Raw genomic sequence first — 16,559 nt, forward strand, 5'->3', positions numbered from 1 at the left:
GACCGCATCTGTCTGTAGGACGCTATGAAGAAAGCAAACACCAGGTTGAATAAAAATTTAATAAACTATTCTTATTTTTCTGGTTTATTTTACTTAACATTATTGTGAGTGAATTTCACTTTTGTTAAAGAAAATACACATGGTTTTCATGTTTATTTTTCATATGAATTAACTTTTGAACAAAAATTTAATATCGTCTTCTTGTTTAAAACAAGCAAACTTTATCAAAGAAGAATGTGGAATAATAAACTCATTGTCCTATACATTTTGCACACATGATCCCGCTTTAGGGAAAGATTGAAAGAATACAAAAAAATGAATTTATAACAAATTTTTAATCACAAACACAACAAAAACAAAACTTAATTGTTCTACTACGAGTATTCTACAAAATTATACATAAGAGTAATTCTATTTACATTGATTAGAATAAATGTAACTTCTATTCAGAATTGGGGTGGTAAATATGCACTGTTAGCAGCAGCATGACCAGAATGACCATAGGCACCCGACTGTTGTCCATGATGATCTCCACTATTACCACCAAGGGATCCAATTACAGATGTCACTGGAGCTAAACCTTCATCAGTAACCTGGCTAGAGCCACCCAAAGAATCATATTGTGATTGAATTTGTTCTTGGGCATGAGCTGCTTCCTCTGGAGTCTTGTACTTAATAAAGTAAACCTCTGGTTTAGTAGTAGAAGTATGTGGCTCTTGAACTTCAGCATGAATATCAGCGGCATCAGTCTTTTTGCTGAGGACATAAATCACAGTTTTGTCTTCATTAACAGCTGGAGTAATCTTAACGACGGTCTTCTTATTCGACTTGGCTGGAGCCTTGATAAATACTACATTGTAGTTCTTTCTTGGGGTTCCAACTGTAATGTGTTTCTCCCTGTATTCATCATCGTTCTCTTCGGGGGCAGAGTGAATGAAGAACCGTTTGGAAACAATGGGTTCCTGCCTTTGAGGCTGTTGATGGTGCGGTTGAAGATAGCTGCTTGATGGGGAACTATGGCTAAAAGAAGCTGGTTGTTGAAGTTGTTGATGGCTGCTTCCGAAATAGTTGGATGGCGAACTAATTGAGGATGAGTGTCCTGAAGAAAATGAGGGGTAGCTTCCTCCTAAACCTGTCCCCGCAGATGAAATTTGCTGATTATAACTATATCCTTGGGGGGCAGCCAAAGCCACTGCTGATAAGCACAAAACCTTTTTAAAATAGAGATTTTACAATGTAAGTTGAAAGATCTTCAAATAAATTAAAAGCTAGAATAAGAACACTTACAATAAATCCACGCATCTTCTTGTTTAGGTGAAGTTATCCTTAACGAGATTTAGTTTTTTCTTGATGAAGCTCTGTGATGGAACTGTTGATGACTTAGACCCTGAACATAGTTTATATACTCCAAATAATATCGCTCGAAGCTCAATTGAACGTAAGATAATTACCCAGCCTTCAAGATTTGATTTCTCGCTCAAGTCTTTCCCAATTTGCATGAAGAAGTGCTTCCCCTCAACTGTCAAAATCATTTCCCTCAAACGTTTCTGATTCGGCATTCCAACACTTTTTATTCGATCATCTATCTTTTTCATTATTCATCATTCAGTATGAGACTTTACTCATAGTAAAAGATACTTTCGCAATCGAAATAAGTTGACCGAGTGTCTGTTTTTTTTTCTCTTAATTTAATATTTTGTTACCTTTCCCTTTCCATTTTGTTTTATTTTATCTTTGACCAACAAACATAATAAGACAAATGATGCTCATTATTAATAACACCGTAACAAGACTACAGTTAAGCTCAGACATTTTGCGCATCTTTAGCATGAAGAATTAACAACAAAAATCTTAAAATAAGATTTGGAAAACCCAAAAAAGAAAAAGGTATCTTATTTAAAGACGTAACGAAAGTGAAGTGGGAGAGATTCAGACATTTTTGTCTTTATAATTAATCGTCTAATTGCTGTTGGCAGCTTATTTCTATTGTTTATACATTCACTGGACAGTCAAAAATGCCATCTTCGTCATATTAATTCAACCAAATACTGAACATATAATTTATATTGAAAAAATAAAGAAAGCAAACTGTCTAAATATGTAATTAAAAATATTAAATATTAAATGAACAGTGGATGCGTTAGATATATACAGACTTATAGTTTGAGCTTAAACTTTTGTTGGGTTACATTTGGATAATAGCGAGTTTCGATCTTATTATAATATTATACGTGTAATTAATAAATTGGCAGATCTTTGATTTCATGGTCTTGGGAGGTCCAATTATTCAAAAGTCTACCACCACACTTTTATAATTTTAGGAAAATAAGACTCATAAAAGTTAATTTTATGCACAGTATACCACAACTCTCAATTTGCTCGCTGAACTTTTAATGGGCAACTCTGAGCAACTTTAAGTTCAAAGGTGAAATAAAAATATTAAAATAAGATTTCCGTCATATCATATATTCAAAGTTGCCTTTCCGAATGTTTTATTGTGTTTTTTTTTTGTGTTTTTGTTTCCTTGACGCTTCCCATTGAAGGAAACTTCATATAACTTAACTGATCTAAAAAATTGGTTTAGTTAAAATTATTTACAATTTTTAGTAAATTTAAAAAAACGTAATCAAATGTCAGTTGTACTTGTACACATAGATGAGTTAAAACTAAAAGTCGAGCTTCTACTCTTAAAACTTCAAAAACAAATTTGCTTCTTATCTAAAAAATCGTTCTTATATTTTAAATAATAAGTTTGTCCTCAAAAATGTTAATATTATTTAATTACTCAAATAAACTTGATTTCTTAATTTTCTATTTCGAAGATCGTTAGAGCGTTGTTTTTCGGATTTGATAATTTGTACGAATACAATACTTGCCATATGGTTTCTATATGTAGCAAGTACAACTTTTTTTTGTAATAAGGAATATTCCTACCCTTATTATGCAGAGACACAGTGTGAGCACTAAGAAGAGGAGAGAGGGTTTCAAAGGACATGTCGGTGCACATTGGTTTTGAATTCCTGAATATTGCAATAGCTAGGAAAGACAGAGAACGAATCTCTGTACTTGACAGTACGACCGAATTTGGGCTCGAGGGTATATTGATGAGCATTTCTAGAAGCACGAGTATTCCGGTTGAACTGTTTAAGGGGAGAAATACAGCTGGCTATTTCTCTAGAGCATAAACCATTAAAATAACGGTAAAAGAGGGTGAGACAAAAAACATTTCGACGATGTTCAAGTGACATAAATGATCTTTTGATGGTAATATCACCAATCAATCTAAATGCTCTACGTTCAATACTATCCAAAAGGCTTAAGTAAGTTGCAGGAGCACCAGCCCAGATATGGGAGTTATACTCAAGCTTTGGACGTATATAAGTCTTGTAAATAACAGCCAGATCAGAGGGGGAGAAAAACTTCTTGCATCGCCTAAGAAAACCCAAACATCTTGCTGCATTTTTTTCGATATCGCGTATGTGATCGTTCCACAAAAGGTGGTTGGTGATACACATACCGAGAATATCGAGATGTTCAGTTTCCTCGATGCAAGTGCCATTTATGGATAATGGCAAGGGGGATATATTTCGCTTTGACTATACAAGACAGCATTGCGTTTTCGAAGCATTGGTTTCTTATTCCCCATTGTACAATGCTGTTTAGGTCGGAATTTAATGAGCTTATCATATTTTGTTGTTGGATTTACACATCCGAAGAAGAGGGGTGTGAATCTGAAAGGATTATGAAAAGCTAAGAGAACTATTGTCAGCGAAACAATGTATTGGGTTAGAAGTTGCAGACAAGAGATCATTAATAAAAATGAGAAAGAGTGTTGGAGATAAAACAGAGCCCTGGGGTACACCAACATTTATTTTGTGGTTTTCAGACTTGAATTCATCTAATACCGCTTGTATTGAACGATTCGAAAGGTAATTACTAATCCAATGAAGGAGGGATTCATGAAAAAAACAAATTTTGAAATGTGAATATTCCTCGGAATCGTAGAAATTATTTAAGTTGTTAGTTAGGCAAGGCCCATTGAAGAGATTGGTTGCAATTTTAAATGACCTCTTATTTCTTGGAATTCAGGGTTTAAATATTTTCTGAAGTCAAAAATAATATTCTTTAGGCTATTTGGCCTGATTGACAACATCAAATTTGAATATTGTATTTCTTTGTTGATGGCGAATTCTTTTTTTAACCATGAATGGAATTAAATAACTCTGAGTTTAACAAAATACTAATAACGAAATTTTGTTTAAAATAACAATAATTTGAAGCCAATATAATCTTTTGCTCTCAAAATACTTGAGTCGAAAACAATTTCTTGTTTGAATTTGTAGTTAATTGTATTTTTATAAGAAATTAACTTAAAATAAGCAACATTACTTTGCATTTATGATAAAATTAGTTCTATATAAATATCCGTGTTTGTTTTGCATAATTATAATTTTTGTTTTAATTGCTATAGAAAAAAAGGCTGGGATGCGACCCACACTGATAACTTAACATCCCGTCTACTGATTTTTCTTGCTTAAAAGTTTGTCTATATGTATCAATTTTTACCAAATTTGCGTACTATTTTTTGTAGATTTTATTTTCTTATAAAACACGGACTGTTGGATTTTTATGAAAAAATTACTAACTATCGAAAACAATATTTTCTGTGAAACAAAATAAGTTTGAAGCCAATATTTTAAAATTTTGAAAATCTATTTGTGCCGACACTAAATTGTTACCAAATTTTAGTATGTATTGTTTTTTTTTTAGGTTTTTATTTCTCGTAAAAAAAACTGTCAAAAATCCAAAAAATTTATCGGATGTTGAAAGCAATATTTTTTATCAGATACAATAAGTTTGGAGCCTAAATCTCAAGTTTTTGAAAAGGTATTTGAGTCGAAATTCAATTTTTACCAACTTTGAGTACTGATTTTTTTTATAAAAAAAAAACTGTCAATTAGAAATTGTATCAGATGTCAAAAACATTATTCTTCTTTGCACAAAATTGTTGTTGAGATGAAATTATATTTTAGTCGTAAAATTTTCGAGATGAAAACATTTTTTTCAGTTTTTTTTTAGTTTAAAAAACCGTTAATTGGATTTATTCCAAATATACTTATTTGGTATAACTTTACAATTCATAATTTAAAATTTAATTTAAGTCTTTTGCGTCATTGGTTCATAGAAATTATTAACCTAAATTTTCACCATTTTTTTAAACTGCTATGTTAAAAAAAACACCCACGAAATTTTTTTGAGAGCCATTTCAGCATCTTTCTGCCTTATTATCTGTATAACAAAATGTATTTGATCCCGATATATCTTCTGGGTATTGAGCTATGGACGACTAAAAAACGTCGCGAAATTACGGATGCACGCATAGACTAAAAGCTGTTATTTCGACTGAAGGGACCTTGAAACGTCGAGAAATGTCAAATTTTCAATTCAACAAATTGGACCCATTACAATAACTTCCTAACCACTCATACTTTTTGAAACGCATTTTCGAATCTGTTTTGTTATGATCTGAAAAAAACAAAATTAGTTTAAAACAGATATCTTTGACGGTACTTGAGAAATGGCCGAAAAAAAAAGCTTCGTCGAAAAATGTTCAAATTCTGAATTCGACAAATTACCCGTTTACAAAAACTTCATATAAGAAGTTAATAAACGACATTTAGGTGGGATTCGTACATATTTAAAATTTCATATCGAACATTTTTAGAATTTGGTCTCTCGAATAAAACATACTAATGCAGGTTAGGCATTTGAGCAACACGTACTTATCCAGGTTTAACTTATATCTGAAAAGAAATTGAATAATTCAAAATTAATATACATTTGCCACTGTTGGTAACATCGGTATTCAAACATTCACTTTTAAGACTTACCGTTTGGAAATAAGTGCTACATCTTTACAAAACGATGATTAATTGTTAATTCAAAGAAAACTTGTTGCTTACTACCTTAGACCTCCCAATTGAATAACCTCAATGATCTATTACCGCGCGTATATTAACTTGATTGATGTTGTTAACTTAAGTTGGGAATAAATGTAGTGCGAAATGTTTAACTTCGAAAAAATTAAACCTTGCGTCGTCGGCGTGGTTATTTTTCTCCTCTTTTTTCTGCGAATTATTATCAAATGTTGTATTGGGATATTTAACGATTTAACGATAAGTCTAAACTTAACATACACATACATAATAAATTAAAATGATAATAAATTGATTCAAAGGCATTAGACATAAGAATAATGGTGCTTATCTTTTCTTTATAATCTTTTTGTGCTGTTAAAAGATAAAATCATAATGCATGGCAATCATTTTTAAATTGATGGCATACTTTTAATATATTTTTGAATTTGTTTCAGAAAAGGTTGTTGAAGCCTAATTGTGGATATAAGCGCATACATAATTATATATAAATGTACATATATATATTTAAATATATATATTATACATAATACTCGTAATTTTATTATAGGGTAATAAAAAATATGCAATTTTATTGGGATTCACGTTAAATTAGTCTTGACTCAAAGTTAAAAGTTTATAAGGGACAGTTTACAAACGAATAATGTATTTTAAAAATGGGTATTTCTGCATTGTTTTTCTGATCATGAGGTGCACAAAAATAGAAATAATGGCAAAAAAACATATAGTCTCTATTTTTTTTATTCAGATTTTTTTTAAAGATATTTTAAAGCAAAAACTAATGTAATTTTCAGTGTCAGAAAAATGTTACAGATATTGTCTTTTTATTCTCTACTTGTTGGGCAAGATAAGGCTTACCCGTCGTAATGTTTAAGGGCGAACAGAAATTAAAAGAATATGCAATAAAAACATGATATTTTAATTCACTCATTCTGTGATGTTTGTGTTGACTTAACTATATTTCAACGTAGACAAACCGTCGACAACGTCAACAATATCAAATATCGTATCGAAAATGTTCATTTTCGTATTTATTATTACTCTAGAAATTATTTTTAACAATTTTTGTTTTTAGGTTTTTGTTTTTTTAAAAAAAAAGGTGTTAATTAGACTTTTCTAAAAAAAAAGAAAACTTGATTTCCCAGCATTAATTTTAATTTTCCAGTCTTTGGTAAACTGGAAAATAATTTCTAAAGCAGTTTGAATATTGTTTATTATATTATCAGGATGTTTAGTTGATGAGAATATTACAATTTTATACAGCATTACCAATTTCTATTAATCAAGAAACTTTGTTCAAGTTTTATTAAGATGGTTGGACATTCATTTATAATGAGTTTATGCAATGGCGGATCCAGGGGGGGTCGTAGGGGTCATGACCTCCCCCTGGGAGATAATTTGTTTGCTTTTTCGTAGGAATTCCCTTCAATTAAAATCTAATCGTATTGCGTTAATTGATATGACCCCCATTATGTTATAAATTATTAATTTTTTGTACATCAAAACAACATTTGTATTTAGTTCCTTAAACTTTGTTTCTAAAAGTACAACTTTTAACTGAGGACTAGACCGAGAACATAATATGAATCGGACATTCAGCATAATTTATCAATTTTTGACCAACTGGCGATCCAGGGGGAGTCATATGGACTATAAAGCTAATACAGTTAAGTTGTATGCATAAGTAAAGATTTCATATCTATGAATTTATTAGTAATTTAACGATATTCACCAAAAAGTGGTTTGCTGTCCAAAACAGCTAAAAGTTTTGTTTTCACTCAATTTAGAATTTTAAAAAACTTTAGTAATGCTTTAAATTATTTTCATGAAAATTGTTTCTAAGACAAAGAGCAAATTTTCAGGATCATAAGAAGAAACCTTGAATAAAAGATCATCAATTTGATATTAAGTTGCCTTTAAATTCCTTAAACAAGCCTTCAATTCTAATATTAAATTTGTTGACATACACAAAATAGTGAACATTGAAGTGATTTTTACTTGCGACATATAGGAACTATATGGTATGTTTTGCATTAGTAAATAATTTCGAACTAGAGCTTTTAATCAAATACGACGGTAGAGAAGTCTGAAAAAGTGGGTACCCCGATTCTGTCTGTCTTTCCTAGTCCTACAGTCCAAGCGTAAGGCGTTTTTTAATTTTATTAATACAAAAATAACAGCAGTTCCCTACACATTTTTTGGTTGAAACATGTGATGTTTTTTTTGTAAACTTTCTCTAAATTTTGTGTTCTTAATTTGGCTTTTTTTCTACAAGAAAAACATATTTTGGTATTGCTCCATAGGCTATCCCTCAAAAACCTTTATTTTGTTTTTAAGTTTTTTCAAGAGCTAATGAACCGATTTCAATAATCTTCTCTTTCTGTGCAAGCTCTTTTTGATAATCAAATGATCAAATTCATGATGATTTTTTATGATCAAAAATGTATTTTTTTTATTAAAAAAAAATATTAAATTTGTTTACAAAACTTAATATCTAAGAAAGAGGTCAACATTCGTTGACGAAATTTAAATGTAAAATGTACATATATTTATAAGCTCTTTATTTAGTGCTTACAAAAAATGTTTTAAAGACAAACTTTCAAATTTAAAATAATTTTCAAAAAAAAAGAGTCTAGATTTTTTGACAAATAAAATGGTATTTAAATTTTTGAGAAAAACATATTTTGCAGGTACATTTTTAAATATTAAAGTACAGGAAATATTTTTAAAAAGACTTATTAAGAATTATTAAGTTCTAACGACCCAGTCGTGCATTTTATTTATTTCAAAATTGGTTTTCTGTTGAGTACAAAAGATCTTAAAAGATCCTAACAAATTTAATGAATCTACTTTTGAAGTAAATTTGCTTTGGGTGCTCTAGAATTATTATTTAAACAGCAAAAGTGACACTTTTGTTAAACTAATGGCTAATTGAAAAACATTATAAACGGGTCATATCTATTGCTATACAAGATTAAAATCTCTTGAGATTTGAAGTGACAAAATATTCTGAAACGTGTAATTTGTGAGTGCCACACAAACGTTTTATCCCAATTTAATTTTTTATCTTAAATTGTTTTAATTTAATTTTTTAGAGAAATTATTTAATTAAAAGCACCTATTTCCTTAAATTCAAGAACCAAACATTTTTCTCTCTAAAGTTTTGTTGACTCCTTTAAGATCGACGAATAAGCAGACTGATAGCGATAGTAATTATAGACTCCTAAAAATTGAGTTCGAAAAAACTTCGTCGAAAAAAGTCCGACATTTCTTCTTATCAGATCCGCTCTCATTTTCTGGATTTTTGAATTTTCTTAGCGTTCTTAGCATAAATAGAAATGGATACAAGAAAATTATATTTTATTTTTCGAAATAAAGCTTCGTTTCAAAATAATTTCTTACATTTCTTCGTGAATTGCAACAAAATCAACCTAAACTATTGTGTTTTAGCTCTTAAATATGGCATATTAAGAAAACTTTTAGAATCTAGGAATGCTTTCATAAGTAGGGAGTCATCCAAATTAAATAGTTAGACCATACCTTGCTGGACAACAGTGTTCTAAAATAATTTGATAACTAAAGTTGTCATTTTAGCAATTGAAATGTGTAAAGGTTAGGTTAATATTCTCGTACACATTATGTCATTTAAATTTTGTTAGCCTCCTTTACAAAACATTAAAGAACATTTTCAAGTGCAGAGTAAAAACTCATCTTAGTATGTCACTACCCCCCCCCCCCCCCCCCCCTCTGATGAAAACTCTGGATCCGCCCTTGAGTTTATGAATGAGTGCATTGTGCCAAACAGAGTCAAAAGCTTTGTCAACATCTATCAAAACTAATCCTGTTGATTTTTGTTCACTAAATTTTTCTTTTACGTGTCTACAGATATTTAAAACCTGATGTGACGAGTTATGCTCTATCTGGAAACCAAATTGCTGTATTGGTATGATATTTTTTCATTCAAAAACAATTCTAATTTGCAGCAAGTTTTTCGAAATCTTACTCATAGGCTTATTGGCCTATAACTGAGTGGGTCACTTCGTGGTTTTGCGGATTTCCATATTGGAACAACTTTTGCATTTTTCATTTTAGGAAAATATTCAATTTTAAAACTAAAAAAAATAGGTGGCGCTACAGTCCGTAGGAACCAGGACCTAGTAACTTCAACAACTCTCAACCATTCCTGTGTGCGAGTAATTGCAAGGATGGAGTCGACCTACAGTTTATATGCCGAATCCGAACGGCTTATTTGAGAAAGCACTTTTCATAACAAGAATTACTCTTGGAGGATTTGTAAATTCCTCGCAAGAGGCAGTACCAGTGAAAAAAACCTTAGATGGCACGGGCAGGGATCGAACCCAAGATCTTTCGCATGACAGTCCAAAGCACTAACTATCATCTAGAAGTAAAACCCAAGCGGGATTTCCAATTTAAATATTTATTAGTTAGAAATAATTATAGTTGTCTTTTCTTAAATCTTAAAAACACTATTTTCTGACAAATTAATTATTGTTTTTACAAAAATAAGAGTAATTTTAAAAAAGTTGATTTGTAACCCAGCCATCCTGACCATTTTGATCGTTCCGAACTTTGTTTTTAATTTAGAATTTTGACATAAAATAATAATAAGTTTTAGTTTTATACGAGGTCTTAGTAGCTTTATTTCGGGTCTTCCACGATATCTAGAAATTAATTATCTAGAAAGCAAAAATCTCAAATATGAAAATCTCGAAAACAAAAATCTAGAATGGAAAAAATCTCGAAAACAAAAATCTAGAAAATAAAATCTCGAAATGCCAAAATCTAGAAAAAAAAATCTCGAATGCAAAAATCCAGAATGTATGTTTGAATTTTTGAGACAATGTTTAAAATTCTCGCAAATGACAAGTAAAGTTATAAATCATACAATGGCACATTGCTACTCATGCAATTATTTTGCATTTTTGAAATATCTACAAGAAGAAATATTTCGGCAGAAGAATCAGTTTTCATCAAAAGTCGGATGTACTTCAATCGAAAAATATCATCACCGTTTAGCGAAGTTATGGGCATCATAACTTCATCTACGAGTATAACTAGAGAAAACGATCGAAGTGGATTCTGGTATAGTTGCAATTGTTGAAAATGACGACGGCGACGTTTTTACATAATCGTAAGTTTTGCATAAATATCAGCTTTTTCTTTTGCTATAGATGCAAGTCGTATCGTGGAAGTTTTTTTTGAAACGTGATTGTGTTTTGAATTTTTGTCGGAATAGTTGGACGGTTATTTTTTTTATTATTTTCGGAATTTACTGGATCTCCGCCATTCACGGAGTTGTTTTCTTTATTTGTTTTTATTTAATTCATTAATTTGTACAGAACTGTCCCACTTTTAAAGTTTTTAAGATGAAGTTTTTAGAAATAAAACCCAAGCGGTATTTCATTTTAAATATTAATTAATTAAAAATAGTAAATGGTGTTTGATTTGAAAGAATCTTGAGAACAATATTTTCCGGAATGTATGTTTTGTAAAAATTGACAAGGTAAAAAGAAATCCCTTGATGTACAAATTGTCATGCTTAGGAATATCACCTACATTTTTAATGTTTTATTTCAACTTTCTTGCCTCATCTACTGCATCAGTGTGGGACGGAACTAAATTCTCTGAATGGTTTAAAACAACATCAGGTTCAGGTGTCCTCCAATGGTGTATATTAAGCCCGATATTAATCACTTTGTTTATTGATGAATTTTGTGATGAAATCAACAAACTTAATTTATTTTGTGAATCCTGGAGTCTCTGAGTCAATACTAACGAGACGGAAATAATAATTGTTAAACCACGTCAGAGAAGAAGACTCGCAGAAGAAAACAGTTCCCTAAACAACGCGCCTATTGAGATCGTTCATTATTTCAAATATCTTGGAGTTTTGCTGTTTTACAATTTTTATGTTTCGAAACACGTGAAAGAAAAAAGCAACGAAGCCAAAGTATATAGCTCTAAAATTGATGTGGACTTAGATTTACTCTAACCAAAAAATCGATCTTAATTCCAAATATCGTGTTTTTCAAGCAACTGTGAACTGCTGCATTTGCTACGGTACTCCAGTTTTTGGATATTTACAATTGGAGGAGTTTGAAGCGGTGCAAAGGTATTTCTTCAAACACTTCTGCAGATTGCCTTCTTCAACGCCCAATAATTATGCTATACATTACATATGTACAATTTCAATTTCATACATATTCCACAAATCTGTAGCCTTTGTAAGACCGGAGAGCCAGAAGACTTCACTTTACTCCAAGAGATTCGGCGGCTATATTTCGAACTGAGTTTTCTTTCCCTAACTCGGCTCTATGAAATCCTTAATGAAGACTTTAAAGACTCTAAATTAGCGCAATAGTTTTCCATAAATCTACAACCATTTATTGCAATAGAAGGTTCAAATAAAGTTTTCTAATTACTAATTTGTTTTTCAAATCATGTAAAAATTGATATATTTTTTTATTTCAAAATCCTCTCAAAATCGTTGAATTCGCACTTGATACTTTTAAAAAATATATTTTTGTTTTTTTTTTTTTTAAGAAAAGAAGCTTACAATTGGATTTTCTAAAAAAAATGTGTGAAAGGTCAAAAACAATTTTTAACAATAAAACTTATATTTGTAAGCCAATATCAATTAAATTTTTACAAACTTTGATTAATATTGTCTTGGTTTTTTATTTTTTGTAAAAAAATGTCACTTTTATTTTTCTAAAAATTTGACTACATGTTAAAATTGTTAATCTTTGATGCATTCAATAATTTTGTAGGTGAGATTTTTTTTCGCAAAATAACCATAGTAGGTAGTGACAAATTTATTTTTACTATTGATGGATCTTGAAATCTTAAAGAAAAATTGGTTCTTTTATAGTTTTAAAAAGTAATTTCATTAGTTCATATATTTAGGAAATATATTGTACCTAACATTCTCTTACAATTTAACAATTAAGTTCATGTGAAAGTATGTAAAGGGTGATTTTTTAGCCATTATCTTTTTTAAACATTTAACCATGAATCGTCTTACAAACGAACAACACTTGCAAATTATTGAATTTTATTATCAATATTAAATGCGTGCTCTGTTAAGAAAGTTCATCGCGCGCTTCTTTACCGAAAAATTGTGTTCAGCGACGAAGCCCATTTTTGGCTCAATGGTTACGTAAAGAAGCAGAATTGTCGATTTTGGAGTGAATATCATCCAGAAGCATTGCAAGAGCTACCAATGCATCCAGACTACCATGAGATGATATCCAACTTTGTTTTGCCCAAAATGCAAGAGCTTGATTTGCATGACATGTGGTTATAACAAGACGGTGCCACATGCCATACAGCACGCGCAACAATGGACTTATTGAGAGGTGAGTTCGCACCGGTTAATTGGCCGCCTAGATAGTGCGATTTAACGCCCTTAGACTATGTTTTGTGGGGCTAATGTCTATACATATAAGCCCGCTTCAATTGACGCATTGGAAGACAACATTGAAATGTTGGAAAGAGTATGACAAAATTGGACCATTTGAGGCGCAGTCAAAGTCTGCATTTGCATGAAATAATCCTCAAACATTTAATTATACGGATTAAGATAAAGATTGCATGCATTTTTCTGAATTGTATGTGTTTTTTTTTTTTTGAAAAACTTTCCAACTTTAAAAAAATATTATATGCACGTTTCGGTATGCTTTAGAATCAGAGTTTCAAGAAATAAGAACTATTCTAAAAGTTAATAATGATAGAGAAAAAACTATAGAAATGAAATAAATGTACAATATTTACCTGATGTATGTTTAAGTAAAAATGATCATGAACTAACAATGCAAAAACGAGATACATGTTTGGACTTTTTTATTCTCGACAAACTTTTGTATATGTATATTCGTTCCTAATTAACCGCTGAAAAGATATGAGTTCTTTTTAGGCTTAATTGGGATTGGTGATGCCTTTTCGCACAGTTTTCTTTACCTGGAAAGACTTAAGAGCGGAAATGTGTAACGAAATATCTAAAAACTTAAATTTAATTTGCGTATAAAAATTATTTAATCAGGATTACAACATACAATCATATGTACACAGAAACAAAATATTTAAAGATACAATTCAGCGTAACGAAAACAACAATAATAACTAAAATATAAAACTAACAAACTATCACTCAGGTTAATAATAATAGTTTGGTGGCAAGTATCCATTATTCGAGTTTACAGAATTGGAAATTGACAAGGCTCCTGCTGCTGATGGAAAATTGTTTTCCTGGAAGGTATTACCTCCTACTGGTGTAATTGAAGCTAGTTGTTGTTCTTCTTGCTGTTGATTGAACTTTTCTTCGATGGCACCGATAACCGATGTCACTGGTGCTATTCCTTCATTGCTGACTTGGCTGGTTCCACCCAAACTGTCGTACTCAGCTAAAAAATACAAAGAACATCGTAATTCATGGTGAATTGTCAAAAAGAGTTGCTTTAGTCAACTTGCCTTGAATTTTTTCCTGGGCATGTGCAGCTTCCTCAGGGGTCTTGTATTTGATAAAGTACACCTCAGGTTTGGTTGTTGTTGAAGGTAATTCTTGTATGTGTGCGTCAATATCTGAAGCATCGGTCTTCTTGCTGAGCACATAAATGACAGTCTTCTCTTCGTTGAGGGCTGGAGTGATCTTAATGGATTGTTTCTTTCCGGATTTAGCAGGTGCCTTGATGAAAACGACATTGTAGTTCTTGCTTGGTGTTCCAACAGTCAAATGCTTCTCTTTGTAGTCCTCGTCTTCTTCCTCGGGAGCAGAATGAATGAAGAATCGCTTTGAGATACGAACTTCTGGCTTGGGCGCGACTTGTTGTTGAACGGATCCGGAGGAAGGCGATGACAGAGAAAGGCCTTGTTGATGTTGGGGTGCTAGCAATAAAGGCGAACGAAATTGTAGATGGTTGCTAGAAGCATCCTGATGGCTACTAATTATAGGAGCCAGGTATTGGTTGTTCACAGATGGTGATTGTTGTACAAATCCTGATTGCTGGCTAGGAGTTTGTGGATAGTTGTATCCCTGGGGAGCAGCAACAGCTAGAGCTGAGAAGCACAATACCTAAAAATAACGATTTTATTGAAACAAGTCCTAATCATTGCTACTATAATAAGCTTACTAAAAAACCACGCATGTTCTGGCTTAGTGTGATTGGGTTGGTGAACAGGTGAGTTATACTACCGGAAATATTTCGGGTGGCAATTTATATACCAAAACTCAGCCCGAACCTTCAGCGCTCATCTGCAAAGAAGATTAACCTTCATCATGTTGAAGACATAGTAATTATATTGGTTCTTCTCCATTTTTCCCTTTCATTTCAGTGGGAGACTCAACATAGGTACGGCGTTAGTAAAGATGTTTCCCCATGATATGAAAACATAAAACGAGCACACATCACGCATCCCATAATGTAGGAGTTAATTAATTATATCTTAACAATTTTTGGACCACTGTTGATGGTAATGGTGATAGTTACATGGGTCAAGTAAGACATGTTGATGGAAGCTCGAAAGTAGACCTACATCTACCGTGTATACCTGCACACATAGCCTTACCAAAGTGGGACACTCTTTATTCATCGTTCGTGCTGATATGTGTATTAGTTATGCCTTATGGTCAAATGATTGGCTCTTGGCTAGCGATTAAATGATATGACCGCCACTAATAGCGTCAATCCATCAAATGCATCGTTTTGAATAACCATTTCACCTATAGATACCTGTAATTGTTTTGTGTATCCCCAGCGAGTTTTTAGCCCTGTATAATTAAATGGTGTTTGCTTCTTGAAATACAATAGAGATTAATCTTAGATTCAAGCTTAAGCAAATAAGTTGAAATGTTAATGCTGGCTGCTTAATTTGCCTTTAAGTGGTTTTGATTGGATTCGGTTTACAGGAACATAATATAAGGGTTATCTTAAGCTACAGTGTGTTCTTAAAGTGAAGGGACGTTCACTTTTTATTTAACATAAATACCAATAAACTTACTTTAAAGTTAAGTTAAGCCATAAAGTATTTATTGAAATTATACAACGCTCAAAATAGTCTTCAGTAGTGTGTGATAGTTAGTGCGTTAACCTGTCTGGCTGTGCCATCTAAAGCTTTTCTTTCACGCGCACTGCCTCTTGCAAGGAATTGGCCAATCCTCCAAGTTGGTACTCCACGTACCAAGACCATTATTATTAACCACCGTATGTAGCGTCGATTTTCTTTTTTAATAATTTTTTTCACAAGAAAAAAGTAAAATAAGCCGCCTACGGGTTTATTCCATTATCCTTCTTCATTTTTCATGAGCTCATAGAGCGCGAGATAACTATGATTGATAAAAGAAACATTACCTAAGTCCTCTGATGTGTTTAAGCTTAAAACGAAAAGCTGATTTTACCGACAGTTTGATTTAAAAAGAAAAAACGTCTATGATACGCATTAAGAAATTCGTTATCATATCTTCAATTGGCATTCAAAAATTCGTTTTCACAGTCGGATTCATCTCGATGACTGCTGCAGTGATACTGTTGGTACTGAAAAGCTTGTCAGTGATTGAGGATAATAAATTATATATGTATTTTGTTTACTATCAAACCTATGGTTTAT

General features: G+C 31.7%; 2 protein-coding genes across 2 annotated transcripts; both read right to left on the bottom strand.

Annotated features, from left to right (window-relative positions):
- Positions 1 to 316: 316 nt before the first annotated feature.
- On the bottom strand, positions 317 to 1,380 carry LOC129940370 (uncharacterized). Its single transcript, XM_056048688.1, has 2 exons — positions 1,288 to 1,380; positions 317 to 1,211 (listed from the first exon to the last, which is right to left on the bottom strand). Exons 1-2 carry the CDS (start codon positions 1,300 to 1,302, stop codon positions 447 to 449), a joined length of 780 nt encoding a protein of 259 aa, XP_055904663.1. The 5' UTR covers positions 1,303 to 1,380; the 3' UTR covers positions 317 to 446.
- Positions 1,381 to 13,973: 12,593 nt separating this feature from the next.
- Positions 13,974 to 15,205, bottom strand: LOC129941182 (uncharacterized). Its single transcript, XM_056049749.1, has 3 exons — positions 15,086 to 15,205; positions 14,427 to 15,027; positions 13,974 to 14,359 (listed from the first exon to the last, which is right to left on the bottom strand). The coding sequence occupies exons 1-3, from the start codon at positions 15,098 to 15,100 to the stop codon at positions 14,112 to 14,114; spliced, it is 864 nt and encodes a 287-aa protein (XP_055905724.1). The 5' UTR covers positions 15,101 to 15,205; the 3' UTR covers positions 13,974 to 14,111.
- Positions 15,206 to 16,559: the final 1,354 nt, after the last annotated feature.

The sequence above is a fragment of the Eupeodes corollae genome, chromosome 1 (genome assembly GCF_945859685.1).
Source record: "Eupeodes corollae chromosome 1, idEupCoro1.1, whole genome shotgun sequence".
NCBI classification, from domain to species: Eukaryota; Metazoa; Arthropoda; class Insecta; order Diptera; family Syrphidae; genus Eupeodes; species Eupeodes corollae.